This window comes from Carcharhinus amblyrhynchos, chromosome 18, assembly GCF_965287045.1.
Source record: "Carcharhinus amblyrhynchos chromosome 18, sCarAmb.v2.hapA, whole genome shotgun sequence".
NCBI lineage: Eukaryota > Metazoa > Chordata > Chondrichthyes > Carcharhiniformes > Carcharhinidae > Carcharhinus > Carcharhinus amblyrhynchos.
This window is the reverse complement of record NC_137341.1, coordinates 46991790-47016412: the sequence shown is the minus strand read 5'-3', so window position 1 is coordinate 47016412 and position 24623 is coordinate 46991790. Positions and strand designations below refer to the sequence as shown.

The 24623-nt window shown below is 42.8% G+C and overlaps 2 protein-coding genes across 2 annotated transcripts in view; one reads left to right on the top strand and one right to left on the bottom strand.

Annotated features, from left to right (window-relative positions):
* LOC145355092 (Golgi apparatus membrane protein TVP23 homolog A-like) overlaps nucleotides 1-12511 on the top strand; it is a 51344-nt gene extending 38833 nt beyond the window's left edge. The window contains exon 7 of the mRNA XM_080206950.1: nucleotides 12390-12511. Within this exon, the coding sequence (XP_080063076.1) occupies nucleotides 12390-12434 (45 nt within the window). The 3' untranslated portion in view covers nucleotides 12435-12511. The remainder of the gene's footprint in view (nucleotides 1-12389) is intronic.
* Nucleotides 12512-13526: 1015 nt separating this feature from the next.
* Nucleotides 13527-24623, bottom strand: part of nubp1 (nucleotide binding protein 1 (MinD homolog, E. coli)) — a 69904-nt gene continuing 58807 nt past the window's right edge. Inside the window, exons 8-11 of the mRNA XM_080206949.1 lie at nucleotides 22367-22477; nucleotides 20276-20378; nucleotides 16006-16089; nucleotides 13527-14463 (exon numbers count right to left, since the gene is read on the bottom strand). Of these exons, the coding sequence (XP_080063075.1) occupies nucleotides 14411-14463; nucleotides 16006-16089; nucleotides 20276-20378; nucleotides 22367-22477 (351 nt within the window). The 3' untranslated portion in view covers nucleotides 13527-14410. The remainder of the gene's footprint in view (nucleotides 14464-16005; nucleotides 16090-20275; nucleotides 20379-22366; nucleotides 22478-24623) is intronic.

The window sequence follows — 24623 nt, the reverse complement described above, 5'->3', positions numbered from 1 at the left end:
TACAGGTTTCAGAGGGCTTGTGGCCAGGGAGGGATTTGAACATGAAGATGCGAATTTTGAAGATAGCCTATGATGGGTGTAGATTAGTGATCATGGGGTACTGAGTGAGCATGGCCGCGGTGTGAATTGTGATACTGATTGAATAGTTTTGGATGAACTCCAGATTATGAAGGACAAAAGGTGTGAGGCTGGTCAGACCAGCATTGAGATAATTGGACATGGATAAGGCTTTCAGCAGCAGGGGAAATGAAAGTTGGCCATCTTGTCGTGAGGGTGTTGGCTTATAAGCTCAATTTGATCAGGTATGATGCTGAGCTTGTGGACAGCCTACTGCAGTCTGAGATTGTGGCCTGGGAAGTGGATAGAATCTGTGGTAAGGGAACTAGAGGCTGAAGGCAATGGCTTTGGTCTTTCCAATGTTTAATTGGAACTTGTTTCCCTTTCTGTGTATATACCATGTAATTCTGTCATTGACACAGACTAATTGAGCCAAATGATTTCTTTCTGTGTGGGAAGACTATATGTCAGACAAGTTGGAGACAGTGTTGGGATTGAGAGGGCTAGTGGTAAAGTAGAGCAGAAAGCGATCAGCATGCATGTAGAACCTGATCCTTCTAATTCCCTCTTGAGGGGCAGCATTAGAAGAAGTAGGATGAGGGGCGGTGGGTGGTCAGGTGGCGATTGGTGCTTAGTGAATGGAGCGTTCAGAGGTAACGATGTGAGAATGGGAAGAAAAGCCAATAGAAGTTGAACCTCCAGCTGCCTCTGGCTATGCAGGAAATAGTTCCATTCTGTTGGATGGCAGAGGTGTTGGAGGATGATAGTGTCAGTGACCACGGCAAAGGCTGCAATGAAGTGGAGAGAACGTGGAGGATAATGCGCTGTGACGGTGGATGTCATTTATGACTTTGGCTGGGGCCACTTCAATGCTATGACGGGATAGAAACCTCATTGAAGAGATTCAGGCATGGAGTAATGGGAAAAATGAGGCATGCTGTGGACCATTCCCAGCGGAGACAGGGATGGGGTTACAAAATGCGGCAAGTCACCCAATAGCCCATTGACCTTGGCAGGACTAGAACAAAAGAGCAAAGAAAATTACAGCGTAGGAAGGGGCCCTTCGGCCCTTCAAGCCTGCACTGACCATGCTGCCTGTCTGAACTAAAACCCCCTACCCTTCCAGAGACCGTATCCCTCTATTCCCATCCTATTCATGTATTTGTCAAGACGTCCCTTAAGAGTCACTATCATATCTGCTTCCGCTACCTCCCCAGCAGTGAGTTCCAGGCACCCACCACCCCGTGTGTTTGAAAAAAACCTTGCCTTGTACATCTCCTTTAAACCTTGCCCTTCGCACCTTAAACTGTAAAATTCCACCTGTTGACTTTGGAGAGAAAAGGGAGGTTGGACATGGAGCAGGAGTCAGAGAGGTCAAAGTTAGTTTAAAAGGAGGGTATTGACTGCAGGGTTGCATCTGTAAATGAATTCTGAACTTTGAAAGCATACACTGCTAGGTTGAAAGTGCATTTTTAAAATTACTTTCATAATTGTGAGTCGAAAATCAAAAACTTCAATGACTCGTGGTTTTATAGAGCTTATGAAATGTAAATTCTTTATCATTCAGAAGTAACTGTATTTTCCATCAGTGTGCAGTGACATGTAACTAGTTTTGTATTGAATATCCTTTATTCAGAATCGTACCTAAAGATTGTCAAATGCAAATTTGTTGCCGTTTCATTGCCTGACGTTTTTTTTCATTTTAACTAATGCTATCAGTGATGCGAAGGTAAGAAATGTTTTCAGAACTACAGATTAAGCCATACATACGGCTGAAAGATTGTAACCAGATCACTGGGTACATATTCTTTGCATTTCCAGCACCACGTTCCGTCTTTTCCAGCAAACTTAAAAATAATGATAAATAATTAATGGAATAATCTAATTATTTAATCCCTTGTTATTTAAATGTCTTCACCGACAGAATAACCTTGCCTTGATGTCGGATATCTTTTATTAATTCTGTGATTTCAATGTGTGTGGAAGCATAAATAACGAGATGTTTGTACGGAAACTCTTTTCTTATCTCTTCTATTTGATTTGATTTATTATTGTCACATGTATTGGGATACAGTGAAAAGTATTGTTTCTTGCGCGCTATACAGACAAAAACATACCGTTCATAGAGTACATAGGGGAGAAGGAAAGAAGAGGGTGCAGAATATAGTGTTGTAGTTACAGACAGAGTGAGGAGAAAGCTTAATGTATAATTGGTCCATTCATAAGTCTGATGGCAACCGAGAAGAAGCTGTCCTTAAGTTGGTTGGTATGTCTTCTCGGGCTTTTGTATTTTTTCCCAACAGAAGAGAGAATGTCCGGGATGTGCGGGGTCTTTAATTATGCCGGCTGCTTTTCTGAGGCAGCGGGAAGTGTAAACAGAGTCAATGGATGTGGGCTGGTTTGAGTGATGGACTGGGCTACTTCCACAACCCTTGGTAGTTCTTTGCGTCTTGGTCAGAGCAGGAGCCATTCCAAGCTCTGATACGTCCGGAAAGGATGCTTCCTATGATGCATCTGTAAAAGTTTCCTTAGCCTCCTGAGAAAGTAGAGGCATTAGTGGACTTTCTTAACTATAGCGTTGGCATGGAGGGAGTGGGACAGATTGTTGGTGATCTAAAAACATGATATTAAATAGCAAATAGCTTTGCTATTTAATCTTTCCTACAATTTTAGCTTAATTCTTAAAAGAGAACTTGTTTTATAAAGGTGTTTCGCTGATTTTGTTTTTCAAACCCATGTTGATTCTGGAATTGTTTCATGGCCTCGTAAAACTTAGCATAATGGAACAGAACTTTATTCTACTACGGAAGTATTTGGCAGCCAAGTACTTTGGCTAATATTTTCCAAAAAGGAACTTATTTTGTTAGTGCAGGCGTTTATCACTTAAGGAGAAATGTTTTCTGTGAGACTGGGAACCACAGAAAAGACCAGAATGCAAAAAGGGCTGATAGTTAAAAGTATCAATGAGAAAAAAATGTTATAACAAATAACGGGATAAAAGCGAATAGAACAGACAAATGCTGTTGATGAAAGGATCCTGCAAATGACGAGACAAGGAAAATCAGCTAGCTTACAAAAGGAAAGAAATGAATTTATATCCTGCATGGAGAGGGCGTTAACATCGTCACTTGGACAAAATCTAAGACACTCAGCTTGATGCTTAAGGGAGCACTGTCGGATATGATTGCTTTAGATAGGACATTAATCTGTCTGGCCTCTCCCAAAAAACCCCACATGATTCAAAGAGCAGAGGAGGTTTGTTTAGTTATCTGCCAATATTTATCTGTCAACTGACACGAAAAAACTGGTCCTCTGGCAGTTATGGCAGCACAGTGGTTAGCACTGCCACCTCACAGCGACAGGTTCAATTCACAACTTGGGTGACTATGTGGAGTCTTCACGTTCTCCCTGCTATCTGTGTGGGTTTCCTCCGGGTGATCTGGTTTCCTCCCACAGTCAGAAAGATGTGCTGGTTAGGTGCATCGGCCGTGCTAATTTCTCCCTCAGTGTACCCGAACAGGCACTGGAGTGTGGCGACTAGGGGATTTTCACAGTAACTTCATTGCTGTGTTAATTTAAGCCTACTTGTGACACTAATTAACCTAAACTTAGTTATCACAGTGCTGTTTGTGGGACCCCTCCATGCACAAACCGATTGCTATTGTTCCGCATATTTACAACAGTGAATATATCTCAGAAGTATTTCAGTAGCTGCAAAGCTGTTTTTGATGAACTGAGTTTGGTTAGAAATACCCTTGAGGTTTAGATCTTCCTGACAGCAAAACTACCGTGCTCGTTATTAAGGATGTGTTACCAAAGACTGAAAAAGCAGCCTCCATTAATATCCCCTGGAATGAGTGGCATGATGTTTGCTTTTATTCATGGGTGGAGTGCTTCCCCAGTGATGGCAGAAACAAATGAGTATTTTAAAATTGTTTTGATTCCCAAACTACTCAGGCTGTCGTGACTTTGAGTTTTACCATTGTGTTCACTGGTGAAAAAGCAAGTGCTGGGAGTAAATAAATATGGCCTAAGACTACATTATTAACGGAATGGGATTGGCAATAAATGCTGGCCAGCCAGCGATGCCCGTGTCCCACGAATGAATAATAAAAAAATCTGAATTGTTAATTTAATTTGGTTTCTGATGGGATACAGAGGAGCAATTCTGAGTGGTTTGCATGTAGCATCAGCTACACATTGCCAGTGACACAGTGATTGAGGCAATCTCTGAATTTGTTTTAATACTAGTAGTTTTGCCCACAGTGTAAAGTTACTTCCATTGTATGGAAAGACTGTACGATCAAAAAATTTGTGCACAAGAGTATTGATTACAGACTTGAAGTTAGTTCTCTTCTGTCTAAGAAATTGCATGGCCACTGTAGAATTGATGACTTACGTACTGTAACTACACTGTTCATTTCTGAATGATTTAAAAAGTTAAATAACAAAATCATGTAAAACATGTTGGATAAGAGGAAGAAAAATCAGCATTAGTGACTCAACCTGTGTCTTTCCTTCTTGATCTTTTTGGTTTAATTCCTGCAGATATTTATTTAAACTATGTGGTTAGACTAATAACAAAAAAGTTGCAAGTTTAGTATTAGCAACAGACTGCCTGTGTCTTTTAAGAAAACGTCCTAAGCTTTGTAAATTCAAAAGTAATAATCAGTATCAGAACTAAACATAGCCTGTCTAGCTATAGATTGATGCTGTATTTAAAACAAACACTTTCTATAAAATTAGATAAAACTGTTGTCGATTCTCTTGCAGAACATCTGTGTAACACTTCTTTAAAGAAATAAGCAAAGTTTGTTTATGAGTCACAAGTAAGGCTTACATTTAACACTGCAGAAAAGTTACTGTGAAACTCCCCTAGTCGCCACACTCCAGTGCCCCTTCGGGTTAATGCACATAACTAGCACGTTTTTCAGAATATGGAAGGAAACTGGAGCATCTGGAGAAAACCCACGCAGACACAGTGAGAACGTGCAAACTCCACACAGACAGTAACCCAAGCCAGGAATTGAACCCAGGTCTCTGATGTTGACACAGCAGTTCTAGCCACTGTGCACCGTACCGATATCAACTATGGGATAAATCTCTTCCATGTGCGTTATAAACCGGCTTCCAGTTGCCGCCGCTTCCTAATGTTTTCAGCTTATTTTAACCATTTTTTAAGCTCCTTATAATTAAAAATATAACCAACAGCTAGTAGAGGTGTCCTAAGGTGAAAGCTCCGACTTGTCTGTTTTTATCGGCAATACCCCAGAATCTCTGCCATTGAGTTCAGATCAAGGAGAAATAAATCTAGACTGGAATTCTCTGACCTTGAACGTGGCTGGGATTCTCCGGTCCCGCTACAGTGAGTGGAGTTTTAGCTGAACGCCGAAATCTCCATTCTTGCTGCAGTGGTGGCCAGGCGATTGAGTCAGTGGCCACTGGTATCTAAACAATCAGACCCAGAAGAAAAATGTAAGTACAAATTTTTGCACAGTCTAAACTTTAGTTATTCTTCTTGCTTATCATAACTTTTTAATACATTAACAGGAATGAAGTGTAAACTTCAACGGTTAAACTTTTGCCTGCTGAGAGTTGTGGACACTTTATCATTGAGTATATTCAAGGTTGCGATAGATGTTTAGGCATATGGGGAGTGGGCAGGAAAGTATTTTTGAGACAGTACGGTCACAATGAATGCCAAAGATGACAAAAAGGGTCATAGAGGTTTACAGCATGGAAACAGGCCCTTTGGCCTAACTTGTCCATGCCTCCCTTTTTTGTTTAAACCCCTAAGCTAGTCCTAATTGCCTGCATTTGGCCTATATCCTTCGATACCCATCTTACGCATGTAACTGTCTAAATGCTTTTTAAAAGACAAAATTGTACCTGCCTCTATTACCACCTCTTGTTCCAGACACTCACCACTCTCTCTGTGAAAAAACTGCCCCTCTGGACACTTTCGTATCTCTCACCTCTCAACTTAAACCTATGCCATCTAGTTTTAGACTCCCCTACCTTTGGGAAAAGAAATTGACTGTGTAGCTGATCTGTGCCCCTCATTATTTTATAGACCTCTATAAGATCGCCTCTCAGCCTCCTACGCTCCAGGGGAAAAAAAAGTCCCAGTCTATCCAGCCTTTCCTTATAACTCAAACAGTCGTGTGGTTTACTCTAGTTCCCGATTCTTTGTTCTGTAAAGCAACCAGGATTAAGTGAGAATTGGATCAATGGGGGAGATAGATATCAGGAGGTGAGTCAGAGAAGAGGACATGGGAGGAAGTTCAGGGCAACAGGGTCAAATTTACCAATCTCACCCGTGGCACAAGGTGAAGTCGCATGGGATCAGAGATGGGCTGGCAAGGTGGATACAAAACTGGTTTGGTCAAAGAACAGTAAAAAGTGTGACAACACCAGGTTTTAGTCCAACCGATTTATTTGATAGTAAACTCACTAGCTTTCGAGGGGATTCCCTCTTCTTCAGGTGAATGGAGAGTTCTGGCCTCAGACAGAGCATATAAAGCACAGACAGTTTAGAGATTACTGATTAGAATGCGAATCTTTACACCTAACCTGCTGTTCAAGTCCTAAAGTGGCTGACAATGTCAGACTTTTTACTGTGTTTACCCCAGTCCAATGCCGGCATATCCACATCTTGGTCAAAGAAGACACGGGGTAGCAGTGGAAGGGTGCATTTCTGAATGGAGGGCTGGGACAAGTGGTATTCCTCAGGGATCAGTGCTGGGATCTTTGCTGTTTGTAATATATGTAAATGATTTGGAGGAAAATATAACTGGTTTGATTAGTAAGTTTGCGGATGACACAAAGGTTGGTGGATTTGCAGATAGCGATAAGGACCATCAGAGGATACAGCAGGATATAAATAATTTGGAGATTTGGGCAGAGAGATGGCAGATGGAGTTTAGTCTGGACCAATGTGAGGTAATGCATTTTGGAATGTCTAATACAGAGAGGAAACATACAGTAAATGGTAGAACTCTTAGGAGTATTGATAGGCAAAGGGATCTAGGTGTACAGGTACACAGATCACTGAAAGTGGCAACGCAGGTGGAGACGGTATTCGAGAAGGCATATGGCATAGAACATAGAACGTAGAACATTACAGCGCAGAACAGGCCCTTCGGCCCACGATGTTGCGCCGACCAGCTTTTAAAAAAAAACACTAACCCACTAATCTAAACCAATCCCATTTCGTCCATAAACCTATCCACAGATCTCTTAAACGCCCCCAAACTAGGCGCATTTACAACTGCAGCTGGCAGGGCATTCCAGTCCCTCACCACCCTCTGGGTAAAGAACCTACCCCTGACATCAGTCCTATAACTACCCCCCCTTAATTTAAAGTCGTGCCCCCTCGTGCTAGCTTTCTCCATCCTAGGAAAAAGGCTATCACTATCTACCCTGTCTAAACCTCTAATCATCTTATATGTTTCAATAAGGTCCCCTCTTAGCCGCCTTCTTTCCAGTGAAAACAACCCCAAATCTCTCAGTCTCTCCTCATAGGATCTCCCCACCATACCAGGCAACATCCTGGTAAACCTCCTCTGCACCCTTTCCAAAGCCTCGACATCCTTCCTGTAATGTGGGGACCAGAACTGCACACAATACTCCCAAGTGCGGCCGCACCAGAGTTGTGTACAGTTGCATCATGACACTGCGACTCCTAAATTCAATCCCCCTACCAATAAACGCCAAGACACCGTATGCCTTCTTAACAACCTTATCCACTTGATTCCCAACTTTCAGGGATCTATGTACACATACACCCAGATCCCTCTGCTCCTCCACACTATTCAAAGTCCTCCCGTTAGCCCTATACTCAACACATCTGTTATTCCTACCGAAATGAATTACCTCACACTTCTCCACATTAAACTCCATCCGCCACCTCGCGGCCCAGCTCTGCAACCTTTCTAAGTCACCCTGCAAACTATGACACCCTTCCTCACAATCTACCACACCTCCGACTTTGGTGTCATCAGCAAACTTACTAATCCACCCAACTATACCCTCATCCAGATCATTAATAAAAATTACAAACAGCAGTGGCCCCAAAACAGATCCCTGAGGCACACCACTCGTAACCGGCTGGGGCATTGAGTTTAAAAATTAGCAAGTCATGTTGCAGCTTTTTCTAACCTTAGTTAGGCCACACTTGCAATATAGTGTTCAATTTTGGTCGCCACACTACCAGAAGGATGTGGAGACTTTGGAGAGAATACAGAAAAAGTTTACCAGGATGTTGCCTGGTATGGAGGGCATTAGCTATGAGGAGAGATTGGAGAAACTTGGTTTGTTGTCACTGGAGCGAGGGAGATTGAGGAGTGACCTGATAGAAGTCTACAAGATTATGAAAAGCATGGACAGAGTGGATAGTCAGAAGCTTTTTCCCAAAGTGGAAGAGTCAGTTACTAGGGGGCAAAGGTTTAAGGTGCGAGGGGCAAGGTTTAAATGAGATATATGAGGCAGTTTTTTTACAGATTAGTGGGTACCTGGAACTTGCTGCCAGGGGAGATAGTGGAAGTGGATACAGTAGTGACTTTTAAGGGGCATAGGATGGGAATAGAGGGATATGGTCCCTGGAAAGGTAAAGGGTTCCCTCCATACAAAAAAAAAGTAGCACCTGGAGATGGTCAAAGCAAATGCTGTCCGCTTCATCACTTAAATTCTTGGGGGTCAGGGTTACACATTTGGTGCCAGTCGATACATATCCCATCCTGTTGACATAGCCAGTGCTGACACTTTAAGCATTTAACACAGGTCATTATACTACCAGCTAGTGCATCCCTGTTTCATGTCACAAATTCCTCTAATTTTTCCAGTGGCGTATTCTGATCTGATGACTTAGGTTCCATAATATGGGGAACAGCTGTGGGGGCTGCTGTAGTTTAGGCAAAAACAGCAGGTGTTCAGTGGTCAATCCAACTTCACGTGCTCTTCAAATTATCTATCCATCTGCAGTTGCTACTATTTTGCAGTTCTAAAGATTGCAAACATGTGTAATTCCCCAGCCCTTGCCAGGGTCTAAAAAAAATTCAAACAGTAAATGGATGACACCCAATTTTGCATTGGTGACAGAAATATCTCAGAACTGAAATGCTCACTGAGTAATTCTGGTGTCTGGGGTTTAACCCTCTTGTCGTATTAACGTTCCATATTTAGTGATATTTGCACTGTCGTTTTCACAGATCTCACTGTTAAGAATTGTAGTCTTTGTATGCAGGGTGCATGTCTGAATAGAAATTGATGTTTTACCTGTTTAAAACCATATCAGTTTACCAATCACCAGAAGAATGTATCAGGAATTCTCAGCCCAATTGTTGAAGCAGTCATAATTTCAAAGACGTTTGCAGCACAGAAGGTGGTGATCTTGCAGCCCATCATGATCACACTAGTCAACAAAGATCTGACTACATTAAGTGCCTTTCTATCCATCCTACCTACGTTCCTCATAAGCTTATACAATTTTATCAAGCCACCTCTCAACCTTCACCAGTCCCAGCTGATTCAACCTCACCCTGTAGCTCTGACCCTCCAGCTCAGGCAGCATCTTGATGAATCTCCTCTGCACCATCTCCAGTGCAATCACAACCTTCCTATAGTATAGTGACAAGACGTTGTGGGAGGCTAGGGACGAAATTGTGAGTCCCCTAGTAGAGACATTTGAACATCAACAGCCACAGGTGAGGTGCCTGAAGACTGGAGTCTGGCAAATGTTGTGCCTTTGTTTAAGAAGGGCTGCAGGGAAAAGCCTGGGAACTACAAGCCAGTGAGCCTAGCATCTGTAGTGGGTAAGTTGTTAAAGGTATTTGAGAGACAGGATCAACAGTCATTTAGAGAGGCAAGGATTGATTAGGAAGTCAGCATGGTTTTGTGAATAGAAAATCATGTCTCACAAATCTGATTTGAGTTTTTTGAAGGGGCAACCAAGAAAGTAGATGAGGGCAGGGCGGTTGATGTTGTTTACATGGACTTTAGCAAGGCCTTTGATAAGGTACCGCATGGTAAGTTATTGGACAGGGTTAAATCTCACGAGATCCAGGGTGAGGTAGCCAAATGGATACAAAATTGGGTTGATGACAGACATCTCACAACACCAGGTTAAAGTCCAACAGATTTATTTGGTAGCACAAGCCACAAGCTTTCGGAGCACTGCTCCTTCAAGTAAGTGGGAGTTCTGTTCGCAAACAGGGCATGTAAAGACACAAACTCAATTTACAAAATAATGGTTGGAATGTGAGTCTTTACGGGTAATCCAGTCTTAAAGATACAGACAATGTGAGTGGAGAGAGGGTTAAGCACAGGTTAAAGAGGTGTATTGTCCCCAGCCAGGATTGTTAATGAGATTTTACAAGGCCAGGCAAGTTGTGGGGGTTGCAGATAGTATGACATGAACCTAAGATCCCGGTTGAAGCCGTCCTCGTGTGCAGAACTTGGCTATCAGTTTCCGCTCAGCAATTCTGTGTTGTCGTGTATTGTGAAGGCTGCCTTGGAGAACACTTACCTGAAGATCAGAGGCCGAATGTCCATGACTGCTGAAGTGTTTGCCAACAGGAAGAGAACACTCCTGCATGGACATTGTCGAGCACTGTTCATTCATCTGTTGTCATAGTGTCTGCATGGTCTCCCCAATGTACCATGCATCGGGACATCATTTCCTGCAGCGTATCAGATAGACACCATTGGCTGAGTCGCAAAAGTATGTGTCATGTACCTAGTGGATGGTGTTCTCACCTGAGATTATGGCACCATGTCGATGATCCAGCAAGTCTTGCAAAGGTTGCTGTGGCAAGGTTGTGTAGTGTTGTGGTCACTGTTCTCCTGAAGGCTGGGTAGTTGACAGGTGGTGGTTGTAGAGGGTTGTTTTTCAAACTGGAGGCCTGTGACCAGCGGTGTGCCTCAGGGATCTGTGTTGGGTCCATTGTTTTTGTCATTAACAAAAATTATTTGGATAAGAATTTAGTAAGCAGGGTTAGTAAGTTTGTAGATGACACCAAGATTGGTAGCTAGTGGACAACGAAGAATGCTATCTAGGATTTCACCAGTGTTTTGGTCAATTGGACCAGAGGGCTGATGAATGGCAGATGGAGTTTAATTTAGATAAATGCGAGGTGATGCATTTTGATAGATCAAACCAGGGCAGGACTTACTCAGTTAATGGTAGGGTGTTGGGGAGAATTATAGCACAGAGATCTAGGGATACATGTTTATAGCTCCTTGAAAGTGGAGTCACAGATGGACAGTGATGAAAAAGGCATTCAACATGCTTGGTTTCATTGATCAGAACATTGAATACAGGAGTTGGGACATCTTGTTGAAGCAGTACAAGCCTTGGAATACTGTGCACAGTTCTGGTCACCCTATTACAGAAAGGACATTATTAAACTAAAAAATAGCGCAGAAAAGATTTACTAGGATGTTACCAGGATTCGATGGTTTGAATTATAAGGAGGCTTAGATAGACTGGGACTTTTTTCTCTGGAGCCTAGGAGGCTTAGGGGTGATCTTAGAGGTCTATAAAATAATGAGGAGCATAGATCAGTTAGAGCGTCAACATCTTTTCTCAAAGGTAGGGGAGGCTAAAACTAGAGAGCATAGGTTTAAGGTGAGGGGAGAGATACAAAAGGGTCCAGAGGGATAATTTTTCCACACAGCTTGTTAAGTGTCTGGTACAAGCTGCCAGAGGTAGAAGTAGAGGCAGGTATGATTGTCTTTTAAAAAGCAATTAGACAGTTATATGGGAAGGATAGATATAAAGAGATATGGGCCAAATGCAGGCAATTGAGACTAGTTTAGTGGTTTAACATAAAGGGCAGCAAGAACAAGTTGAGACAAAAGGCCTGTTTCCGTGCTGTAAACCTCTATGACTGGAACTGCATGCAATAGTCCAGCTGTGACCTAACCAGCATTTTATAAAGTTCCAGAGCGATCTCGCTGCCATTGTATTCTGTACCTTGTTATCTACCTTCCCTGCCACCTTCAAGGATCTGTGGATATGCACTCCTAGGTTCCTCTGATCTTCAGTACTTTCCAGATTCCTACCATCCTTCGTCTTGTTAGCACTGCCCAAATGCATCACCTTATACTTTTCCAGGTTGAATTCCCTTTTGCCACTGCTGTGCCCACCTAACCAGTTCATTAATATCTTCCTGCAGTTGATGGCAATTCTGCATTGAAAAAGTTATTCCCGCTCGACACAATTTCAGTGATATCTCCATGATCTGATTTTTCAAAAATGATGGGAATAACAAGGGTCTTAATCACAAAAAGGTTTAATCATCGTTGCTAATAAAATGTGTTTTTTTCCCTAGACACTTTGGACCAACAATGATGGGAAAAGAAAGTCCTTCAGATAAGTTTTACTTGGAACCATGGAAAGTAACATATTGCACCGACCAAATGGATTTGTTTCAATCATTCGTAGGAGCTACAACTGCACATGTTCTAAATGGGACTGTAATTGATAATTATCTGTGAATGCCACATGTAGAGATGTAAGCTAAAGATAGTTTATTTATGTTGTAAATTTTGGAAGAACACTTTGTCCTGAAAGTACAGTGCCTTGCTCACCTTTGAGGTCAAGTTTATTAAAATGTCAACATATAATTTCAATGTTTAATAAATTACATGATTATTCTTCTGATCTTACAAAATCTTAAGGTGTCAGAACTGCTGCATCATCTATCCTTGGGGTGGAATACAGACTCTTTCACCCACTTCAATCTGTCAGGTTACAGGCTGACTAATCATTAGATACTCTATACATAGACACAATACACAAAATCAATGGTCTCTGCTTCAGCCTGATTAATTTGTGTTTGGTCAAAGTGAAATCAGCTGAAATTAGTGAGGAGGAGGGGAAAAGGAAGGCCTTGGAAACAATATTAACTGAATCATCTCATTTCATGCTAATGTGGGGGTGGCACAGTGGTTAGCACCGCTGCCTCACAGCTCCAGGGACTTGGGTTTGATTCCTGCCTTAGGTCACTGTCTGGGTGGCGTTTGCACGTTCTCCCCGTGTCTGCGGTTTCCTCAGTTGTGAGGGTTAGGTGGATTGGCCACGTTAAATTGCCCCTTAGTGTCCCTGGATGCGTCAATTAGCGGGATTAGTGGGGTGAATATGTGGGTTAATGGGATAGAGGCTGGGTGGGAAAGTTATCAGCGCAGACTCAATGGGCCAAATGGCCTCCTTCTGCACTGTAGGGATTCTAATGCTGATTTATTTGGTGGAACTGCTTTGACTTGAGATATCAAAGTTTTATTAGCCAATTAAACCATATTTAACATCAACATTTGAAAAACACTGTATGGTATGACAATTTTCTCGAAGTACAATTTGAAAACAGACAAGCCCCTACCCTAGTCCAGATCAGCAATGCAGCTTTTCTTGCTAGAGGCTGAAGGAACCCTGTGTCTTCCTTTGGGGTTCAAATTAGACCACGTTTAGCAATAGTAATAAACTTGTATTCACGGCCATAGAGAAAAAGACAAGACAAATTGTTGCATCAAAAATTACCAGAGCACGAAAATTTAACTGAAATGTGAAGATACCTCCTGCTGTAATCTGAGCAGCAGGGAGACTGCAGCTCCAAATGCACTTTTTCCTCTTAATGTACTTGATAACAAACCTACCAGAAAGCAAAGGAGTGAAGCTGTCTGTTACATAGGAAACCGCAGAATATATTTTAGAATGTTCCAGCTGTTCACACCCTGCCGTGAGCGAGGACAGAGAATTTGGCGCTCAGCCAAATCTCCGTTCACTGCAGTGGGATCAGAGAATCCCACCAGCGCGAACGGCCACAAACTTCCAGCCGCCTTATTTGAAAATAAATGGGTATTAATTTCCTGTTGATTGAGCCAAGTACCTGGTGTGGTGGTCCTAGTGCTATGTCTCTATTATGTCTTAGCAGCCATGAGACCTATTCTTCCTTGTTTCCTTGAACTGATCTGGTCCCTCTCACCACCATAGACAAGTAGAGAAACATTTCCTATATCTTGATTCTTCTTTCCACCCTAACTAGACTACGCGATCACAAATGTCTCCTCTCCCCACTTACTGTCATGCCCAGTGCTGCAACAAGTGCAAGCAGGCTCTTTACTACAAATCTTTACATTCATGGTTTTTTTTTTCCATTAAAGCCATTTAAACTGAAAACTAAAATCAAAACTTCACTGAGTCAGTGCCAAGAAAACAAAGTGCAGATCCTGAATTTCCGAGATTACGAGCGAAGATTGGAAGTGTGCAGTCAGAATAAGTTCAGTCACTTCACTGTGGCTTCTTCCACTGCCAGAATTCACTCAGCTGATCTCAAGAGGATTTTCTTGGGCACACTTAGGCTGTCGCTTCTACTTCAGAGCTACGAGTGGCACAGTGTTCCTGGATTCCTGTTGGAGAAACAATGTTTTTCATTAATTGTATTTAAAAGAAGCACAAAAAAAGGGAAGAAGTTTTAAAACAAATCTTGCAGTTGGGTACAAACATTCACCATTTTTGATTCTGTGATTTCCACATTTGTTGTACAGAGGTATTGCAGCTACCAGAATAATTTTAGAGTAAATACCCTTAAAGGGGTAGATGGAATCATACAGTACAGAAGGAGACCATTTGGCCCATCGAGTCTGCACTGACCACAATCCCACCGAGGCCTTCTCCCCATAACCCCATGCATTTACTCTAGCTAGTCTTCTTGACATTAAGGGGCAATTTGTCATGGCCAATCCACCCAACCCACACATCTTTGGACTGTGGGAGGAAACCGGAGCACTCGGGAGGAAACCAACGCAGACACGGGGAGAACGTGCAGACTGTGCGCAGACAGTGACCCGAGTCGGGAATTGAACCCAGGTCCCTAGCACTAATGAGGTAGCAATGCTAACCACTGTGCCGTCCACTGGATAAAGGTTGAGTATCTGCTGGTGGTGAGGTGTCATGTATTGGAATTGCCGAATGCTGGAAATGGGAAAAGGACCTCACCACTGATACAAACTCAGGAAAATTTACACTCAAATGTTTAATCATTTTGTGACATCCCCTTCAGTATTTATGGTCAGGAAAGGTCATTGTGCTTTGTGAACTGGTGCAGTATTCATTGTGTTTACAAGAAACGTACAATTGTAATGTTACAGACATGCAGCACTGCTTTCTATAAAATATACGAGTGAGATTTTATGTGTCAAAACTCATCCACTTGCATAGAATTCCCTTTCAGTCTTGGTCCTTTCTCACAGATTCCAGACAAATGGAAAGGATTGCACTGGGATAAACATGATGGTCACTTGATTAGTTTTTCTGGCTCGTCCCATACATTTGAACTTTACTTATTAGTGTGGCAAGTAGGCTTACATTAACACTGCAATGAAGTTACTGTGAAAATCCCCCATTATTTACTTACTGTAGGGATCAAATCCCTACAGTGCAGAAGGAGGGCATTCGGCCCATCAAATCTGTGTTGACTTTCTGAAAGAGCACCTTGCTCAGGCCCAATCCCCACCCTATCCCCATAACCCCACACATTTCCCATGGCTAATACAACTAACCTACACATCTTGGGGCACTGAGGGAGAATTTAGCATGGCCAACTGACCTAACCAGCACGTCTTTGGACTGTGTGGGAGGAAACTGCAGCATCTGGAGGAAACCCACAAGGAGACATGAAGAACTTGCAGACTCCACACAGACAGTGACCCAAGGCCCGAACTGAACCCGGATCCTTGGCACTGTGAGGCAGGTATAAAACAATACTGAACTGCCACAATCACTCCTTATAGAAAAGGATAAGTAGAACATTCAGCTTGGAGATAAAGTCCAAATGAAGCCTAATCCATTGAGGTGATGTTACTTTCGTGCTGATGACATTTATTATTTAAGATTCCAATTTTCAATCCTTTTACGCTTGTACAAGTATTCTGAAAGTGAGCATGACTTACGACGAATAATTTCCTTGTAAGCAATGGATGCAGGAGAACTGGGAATTTCTCTCAAAAACGACTTGCCTTCATCACAACTCCTCCCTTTAACAAAAATGGAAAGCGTTAAGAGTTTTTACTTAAATTAAAAATTTCACCAGGCAAAAAATTTAGTCTAACTTTTGTGGAAGTGAAGATAAAGATGAAAGGGTTTCACTCAGTTTTTAATAAATACTGTCATTTTCAAACTGTGAAGTTGTAGAAAGAGCTATTCTAACGCTTAAAAGCAGAGCAAAGAATCTACTTCACCCCCTTTAATTTACTTTTTTTTAGCTCTATAATCCAGACAGATGTCAGCTCCAGCACCTACCCTGTATCTTCTCAGTAAGCAAGTTCATTTATTCGTCACAAGTAAGGCTTCCATTAACACTGCAATGAAGTCACTGTGAAATTCCCCTAGTCACCACATCCAGTGCCCGTTTGGGTCAATGTACCTAACCAGCATGTCTTTCAGACTGTGGGAGGAAACCAGAGTAACTGGAGGAAACCCATGCAGACACGGGGAGAACATGCAAACCCCACACAGACAATGACTCAAGCCTGGAATCAAACCCAGGTCCCTAACACTATGTGGCAGCAGTGCTAACCACTTTGCCACCATGCCGCCCCTTTCAGTGTAGAGAAGGAATTCCAGTGCTCCTAGCCAAAGAGGCAACGCTGTCAACAGTGGAACAAAAGGATGCATCTACCCATTATCTTAGCTTTCAACACTGAGGTATGCTAGGAATAAGCTTCAAAAGTATTTTTTTGATTTACTCATGGGATGTGAGACCTGAAAAAGAGAAAGCTGACAAGAGGCTAAAAGAGCTCAAGAGGGATAAACCTGACTAGAAGAGTGCAAGAGGAATAAACTTAGCAGAAAGAGCACAAAAGGGAGAGACCTGGATAAAAGAGCGGGAGAGGGAGAGACCCAGATAAAAGAGAGGAAGAGGGAGAGACCCAGATAAAAGACAGGAAGAGAGAGAGAGACCCAGATAAAAGAGAGGAAGAGAGAGAGACCCAGATAAAAGAGAGGAAGAGAGAGAGACCCAGATAAAAGAGAGGAAGAGAGAGAGACCCAGATAAAAGAGAGGAAGAGAGAGAGACCCAGATAAAAGAGAGGAAGAGAGAGAGACCCAGATAAAAGAGAGGAAGAGAGAGAGACCCAGATAAAAGAGAGGAAGAGAGAGAGACCCAGATAAAAGAGAGGAAGAGAGAGAGACCCAGATAAAAGAGAGGAAGAGAGAGAGACCCAGATAAAAGAGAGGAAGAGAGAGAGACCCAGATAAAAGAGCACCAGAGGGACAGACCCTGATAAAAGAGTGCCAGAGGGAGAGACCCTGAAAAAGTGTATTAAAGGAGTGAATCCAGATAGAAGTGCTAATCTCTTGAATCCAATCTGTTTGGAGAAAAACAGTGATGTCACAGTGAAAGGTAAGTGATTGGTTTTTTGGCTCAAGTATCTTTCAAAATGAAAGTAATTTATTAGCAATTGTGAAGTCCGATTAGTATTAGCTGTAAGAAAGCTTATCTGAGTAGCAGTGTTTATTATAAATTAATTGAAAAAGATATTGATGAATACATAATAATGATGGCAGGATAGGTGACATGTTACAACTGCAGAATGTAGGGACTCCGGGATGCCAGTGTGATCCAGGGCAAACCTGTCCACTGCTTAAGGCTTTTCAGCTCAGGATCAGCTAGAGGCCGAGCTGCAGACACTCAATGCATCAAGGAGAGGAAAAGTTATTTAGTTCCTGGAGATGGTCACATCCCTTTGAATATGGTCTTCTGATTTGGTCAATGGTCAGGGGTGGGAGTGTGTGACTACAAGATGGATAGATTTTGGGAAGTGAAGGAGTTTCAGCCTTTGCAATTGTTCAACAGGTTCAAGGTTCTTGCAGCCTGGTTACAGGATGGAGAAGCAAACTGAATTTGGCTCAGGAAGTCATTCAGGTGGGGGAGTTAATACAGATGTAATGGTAACAGGGGTCAGTTTGATAAGAGGGATATAAAGTTTTCTGCAGTTGGACAGTGAGAGTCTAGAGGGCTGTGTTACTGCCCTATGCCAGGGTTTGGGACATTGGAGGGGTGCTGGTAATTGGAGTAGATAGGAACTTATGGTGAGAGGAGAAAGATTCAGTCGTGGTCCTCATCGGTACAGCAGAACTAGGAAAGACATTCTGCAGAGGGACTAAGAGCAGTTCAGGGCTAAAGATCTAAAGTTCTAAAGACCAAATGTAGCATCAGTTTGGCTGGAGATAAGAAATAGCAACAGTAAGAAATCAATAAGCCTCCCTATAATATATGATGGGATATACAGGGGCTTGTGAGAAAGGTACAGTGATAATCGTGGGTAATTTCAATCTACATATTGATTGGACAAATCAGATTGGGAAAGGTAGCCTGGATGATGAGTTCAAGGTGTGTTTTCAGACAGTTTCTTAGAGCAGCGCATACTAGAACCAATCAGAAAGCAGGCCGTAGTAGATCAGGGAATGTACAAATAAGAGAGGATTAGTTAATGACCTCGGTGAAGGTGCCTTCATGGCAGTGATCATGATATGATTGAATTTCACATTCAGTTTGAGGGAGAGGAGAATGGATCTAAGACTGGTGTTTTCAACTTAAATAAGAGCAATGATGAAGATGTTTTGTGCCTGTCTTTACTGTAGAGAATACAAATAACAAACCAGAAATAAGTGTGTATCAGGAGGTGAAACGGAGGTAGGAACTTAAAACAAGGGAAAGGGTACTGAGAACATTATTAGAATTAAAAGCTGACAGATCTCCAGGTCCTGATGGATAGCTCCTAAGATCTTAAAAGAAGCGGCTGCTGAAACAGTAGAGGCATTTGTTTTAATTTTCCAAACTCCCCACAGGTGGCACGAGAGCACAGTGGTTAGCGCTGCTATCTCACAGCTCCAGGTATCCGGGTACAATTCCAGCGTTGTCTGTGTGGAATTTGTACATTCTTCCTGTTGTCTGCGTGGGTTTCCTCCGGGTGCTCTGGTTTACCCCCGCAGTTCAAAGGTGTGTCGGTTAGGTGGACTGGCCATGCTAAATTGCCCCATGGTGTCAGGGAGACCAGGAGAGTAAGTACACGGGGTTATGGGGCTAGGGCCTGGGTGGGAGTGTGGTCTGTGCAGACTCGATGGGCTGAATGGCCTTCTTCTGCACTGTCAGGATTTTATGTTATACTAGAAAAGTCCCATTAGGTTGGGGGCGGGGCGGTGTGTGTGTGTGTGAAAGAGAGAGCATCTACTTTAGGGAAAATGCTGGAATCTATTATTAATAAGGTCATAGCTTAACAAACCTCAAGCAATTAGGCAAAGTCAACATGGTTTTGTGAAAGGGAGATTACGGTTGACTAATTTCCTAGCATTGAGGAAATAACAAGCAACATGGATAAAGGGGAACTTGCAGATGTGCTGTAGTTGGATTTCCAAAAGGCATTTGACAACGTACCACATCAAATGTTACTATGCCAAGTGAGAACTCATGGTGGTGCGGGGGGGAGCGTGCGGGAGGTGTGACACAATAGCAGGGATAAAGGACTGGTTAGCTAATAAGAAACAAACTGGCATAAATAGATCTATTTTGGGTTAGCAAGATGTGCTGAGTAGACTGCTAATTGTATCAATGAGCAAATATCATGCTAAGTTTGCTGATGATCAGGATAGGTAGGAAAGTAGTTGTGAAGAAGACATAAGGAGGCTGCAAAGGGATATAGCGAGATCAAGTGAGTAGGAAAATATTTGGCAGAAGGAGTGTTCCCTCCTACCACCAATCTCTAGGATCAGGAACTCAGGGTGGAATTTTTCCACCCCATCTGCCGTGGGAATTGTTGTGGGAGGGACATGGACCATGCAATAGTCCACTGATCTCAGGCAGGATTTTCCGGCCTTGGAGCGAGCGCAGCTCCAGAATCCTGCCCCCAGTGTTGGAAGGTGCTGTTTAAGGTTCGCCACTCATCTGCTGAGAGCCCTTCACCTCACCACAACACAACACAACCCAACAGATATACACAGCTAATTAACACAATTTGTGGCTTGGTCAATACAAGTTCACTGGGATCAACCACAATTTACCTTCGAAAACAATTTTAAATAGCAATAACCTTTGGCTGGAGAACTCAGCAGATTCAAAAATACATCAGCTGGTAAGTTCAGTGTAATCGTATTTGATACCCATAGTACTTATTCTGCTTTGGACAACCAGCCCTGCCCTGTTCTTAGTCTGTAAGACGTACCTATCCTGGGATCCAAGGGCACATTACCAAGGAAGGGAATGCTTAAATCCTTGCACATCTTCATGGCACCTCCTGTGGTTGGTGGAAAGATTTGAGATTCGTGCTGTAACATACAGAACACAAAATAAGGAATCAGTAATTATAATGGTCATTTGAAAACATTGCAGACTGAAGCAAAACAAGACTTGTATAGAATTTGATTTATCCTGTTCTCGTTGCCAATCCAGTTCAGGGAAAGGCAGGCTCTGACACCCCCCACTGGCCTTTATTGCATTCAGCAATCTGGGGAATTCCCTGACTGCATCTCTTCTTGGACATCCACAAAGCTAATGTGTCAACACAAGACAAGTTTAAGAGGAGCTACAATTAGTTAAGGAACACATTACAGCAGTGCAGAGGGAGGACAACATGGAGGAGTTAGGGATTGAGTCGCTGTGGGTGGAATTGAGGAATAGAAAGGGAGAAATTACATTGCTAGGGGTATACTATAGGCCACCCAGGGCAGTGGAGGAAGGTATTTGTAGAGACATTTTAGATAGGTGCCGAAAGAATAGGGTGGTTGTAGTGGGTGACTTTAATCTTCCTGGAGTGGATTGGAAGGTGCCAAGAGCTGGGGGTACTGATGGGGAGGAATTTGTAAAATGTGTGTTGGTAGGGTCCTTGGAGCAATACGTAACTAGCCCGACAAGGGAGTGCACACGTATCTGAAGGTGTCAACACAGGTGGAGAAGGTTGCAAAGAAAGCAACCTTTGCTAGCCTTTATAGGAAGAGGTATAGAGTATAAGAGCTGTCGTCTAATGCTTCAGTTGTACAGAACGTTGGTTAGACCGCATTTGGAGTACTGCGTCCACTTCTGGTCACCTTACTACCGGAAGGACGTGGAGACCCTGGAGGGAGTGCAGAGGAGGTTTACCAGGATACTGCCTGGTATGGAAGGACTGGGTTATGAGGAAAGATTGGGAAAACTGGGGCTCTTTTCCTTAGAAAGACGGAGATTAAGGGGGGATCTAACAGAGGTGTATAAAATAATGAAGGGTATAGATAGAGTCAACAGTGGCAGGCTTTTCCCTAGATTGGGGACAACTATCACGAGAGGTCATGATCTAAGGGTGAGGGGGGAGAAGTATAATTTTGATACTAGAGGAAGGTTTTTCACACAGAGGGTCGTGGGGGTATGGAATGCGCTACCAAGTAAGGTGGTGGAGGCAGGCATTCTGGACTTGTTTAAGGTTTACTTAGATAGGCACATGAGTGAAACAGGGATGGAGGGTTATATAAGATGGTTTTAAAAAGGGACAGAGCCTCGGGTCGATACTGGAAATGTAAGAGTATATATTAATGTTTTGTCTCTTTAATCCACAGGTGTCGGTCCACCTTGTTGTCAAACGAGGGGCATGCATACGGTGGGTCATGCGTGGGCTGCTCTTGGATGTTTCGAGTGTAACCTAGTACTTTGTGTCGATGTGTGTGCTTAAATCTGGACCAGCAGACGGACACCACAACAGCTCAGTGACTATTACCCTTAGATCATGACCAGATACATGGATTTGGGCCAGGGTCTGTGGGAGTTTGCGCATTCTCCCTGTGGTTGCGTGGGTTTCCTCCGGGTGCTCCGGTTTCCTCCCACACCCCAAAGATGTGCTGTTAGGCTGATTAGTGTACCAAATTGACCCTACACTATTCTCCCCTGAATCTGGCTACAGTAGGGGTACCATTTGCATACACACGGGGCAAGGTAGGTGTAGGAAAATGCTTTAAAATGGCGGCGCGGGCTCGTTGGGCCGAAGGGCCTGTTTCCCGTGCCAGGTTGTTCTTTGTTCTTATTAGTGTCACAAGTAGGCTTACATTAACACTGCAATAAAGTTATTGTGAAAATCCCCTGGTCGCCACACTCCAGCCCCTGTTTAGGTACACTGAGGGAGAATTTAGCATGGCCAACATGCCTAACCAGCACGGCTTTCGGACTGTGGGAGGAAACCCACGCAGAACTGGGGAGAACGTGCAGACTCAGCACAGACAGTCACCAAAGAGACAGAAATTGGGCTTCACAGTTTAAAATAAGTTCATTCTTTATGAACAAAACATCTCACCTGGCACTTTGGACACACAAAGCCACTCATATTTTCTACAACTCCTATTATAGGCAATTTCACTTTCCGACAGAAGTTGATCTCCTTTCTCACGTCCTGAAGCGATACTTCCTATTACAAGATCAGAATACAATCGCAATAGCAGATTAGAATAGTGGATAAATTATTAAGGCAGTCATTATCAACACTAATCAATCCAGGATCCCTCATATTAGATTTCAAAATATCACATGCCCATCACAGAGACGCTTTTGTAAAAAATGCTTGTAAGCATTTTTTGAGTGCAACTTAGAATCTCTTCAGAAACCTCAAATTTTAAACTTTAGTTCCTGGGCTGTGGAGGATTTTTCCACATTACGGTTAGAGAATTACAGAATGACCACTGCTCAAGTGCTTACAAAACCCAAAATGACCCACTTGCACTATAACATATTCCAAAGCATAATCACAAACATTATTTCTTCATATCTGTGGCAAAAATAGGGATTATGAAAGGATCATTCTTTGATTTGGTTTCTTTTTTAAATCTCACGCTATAAAATGCAGTTAGACCCCTGGGCGATACATATTGAAGTATTTTACCATGGATACTTTTCTCCAAAAACACAAGTCAGCTTGCTAAGCAGGCATGTTGTTAAGCCCACTCTAAAACCAGTTTGTTGTGTCTGACAGAATGTTTTTGGTACTTAGAAGTCAATCTCAAGATCTAAGCAACAAGTGATCCATTAATCCTCATGGATTCGCTCACAGACTGGATGAGTGGAGAGGTGAACTGTTCAACAGTTGAATGGTCTGACCTCAGACACCATTTTGCACTTCTGATTGTAGAGTTGCTCGAAGGGAAATAATGATTTATCAGTTTTGCCAGACAAATCTTTCCGGTTTCTGGTTAAAGCTAACCACAATTTTGTCGCTCCACTATGTGTTGCAACAAGACCTAACGACAACACAATCCTTTTCCTGGCCTAGTTTTGTCTGTCTAAGGAACCCCAAAATTTTCCAGATTTCTTTTCCCTCGGAGACCTTAAGTTTAAGTTTATTTATTAGCGTCACAAGTAGACTTACATTAACACTGCAATGAAGTTACTCTGAAAATCCCCTAGTTGTCACACTCCGGCACCTGTTCGGGGACACTGAGGGAGAATTTAGCATAGCCAATGCACCTAACCAGCACGTTTTTCTGGGGTGAAAGCGGAGCACCCAGAGGAAACCCATGCAGACACAGGGAGAACGTGCAGTACCCGCACAGACTATGACCCAAGGCTGGAACTGAACCCGAGTCCCTAGCGCTGTGAGGCAGAAGTGCGAATCACTGTGCTATCATGCTGTCCAACCTGTGATTTTACTAGATTGTTTTGCCAGGCGACAGCAAGTTTTGGTTGAGGCTTTGGAGTGCATACGATGCATGGGGAGTGTATGTAATGGCATGGGGAGTGCAGGTGATGCGTGGGGAGTATAGATGATACGTGGGGAAGTTTAGATGATGTGTGGGGAGTGCACATGATGAGTGGGGAGTGCACATGATGAGTGGGGAGTGCACATGATGAGTGGGGAGTGCACATGATGAGTGGGGAGTGCACATGATGAGTGGGGAGTGCACATGATGTGTAGGGAGTGTAGATGATGCATGGGGACATTTGCCTTGTGATGTAAGAGCCATGTAAGTATAAATCAAGGGTGGGATTCAACAGGAATTCAAAGTTTATCGGGATTAAACCAAATTTTCAGAATTCATGCCAGTTGAATTTGACATGCCCATCATTTTACCACATGTACAGGAATGGGCACAGTGCCACCGGAGAAGCACAGACTCTCATTAGAAATAGAAATATATTGGTAAGTAATCTGCACTTTCCAAAAGACATGATCGAAATTTGGAACACACGTTCGCTCCATGCGAATTCGAATGAACTGTTGTGTCATTCTTGGGTTGTTAGCGTGAGACACATTGATTATCAACCTGGAATCTGTGAAACTTTAAAAAGAAAAAGTTTATCCACATCAATAGCGTTAGCGATCCAAACCATAAAGCGATTGGGCAACATTGGAAAAACCACAAAGCACAACTGTTCAATTCTAAATGCACTTAAAGATTGGGCTAAATGTATTATTAGAATTGATTAAACAGCACTTATTGGCATAAGCAACTTACAATGCTTCTAATTCATTTCAACATTTATTAGGTTAAGAAAATAACGCAATCCATAGACTGAGAGCAAAAATAATATCACATGACTGATTCTCATTGGCTTCTGTA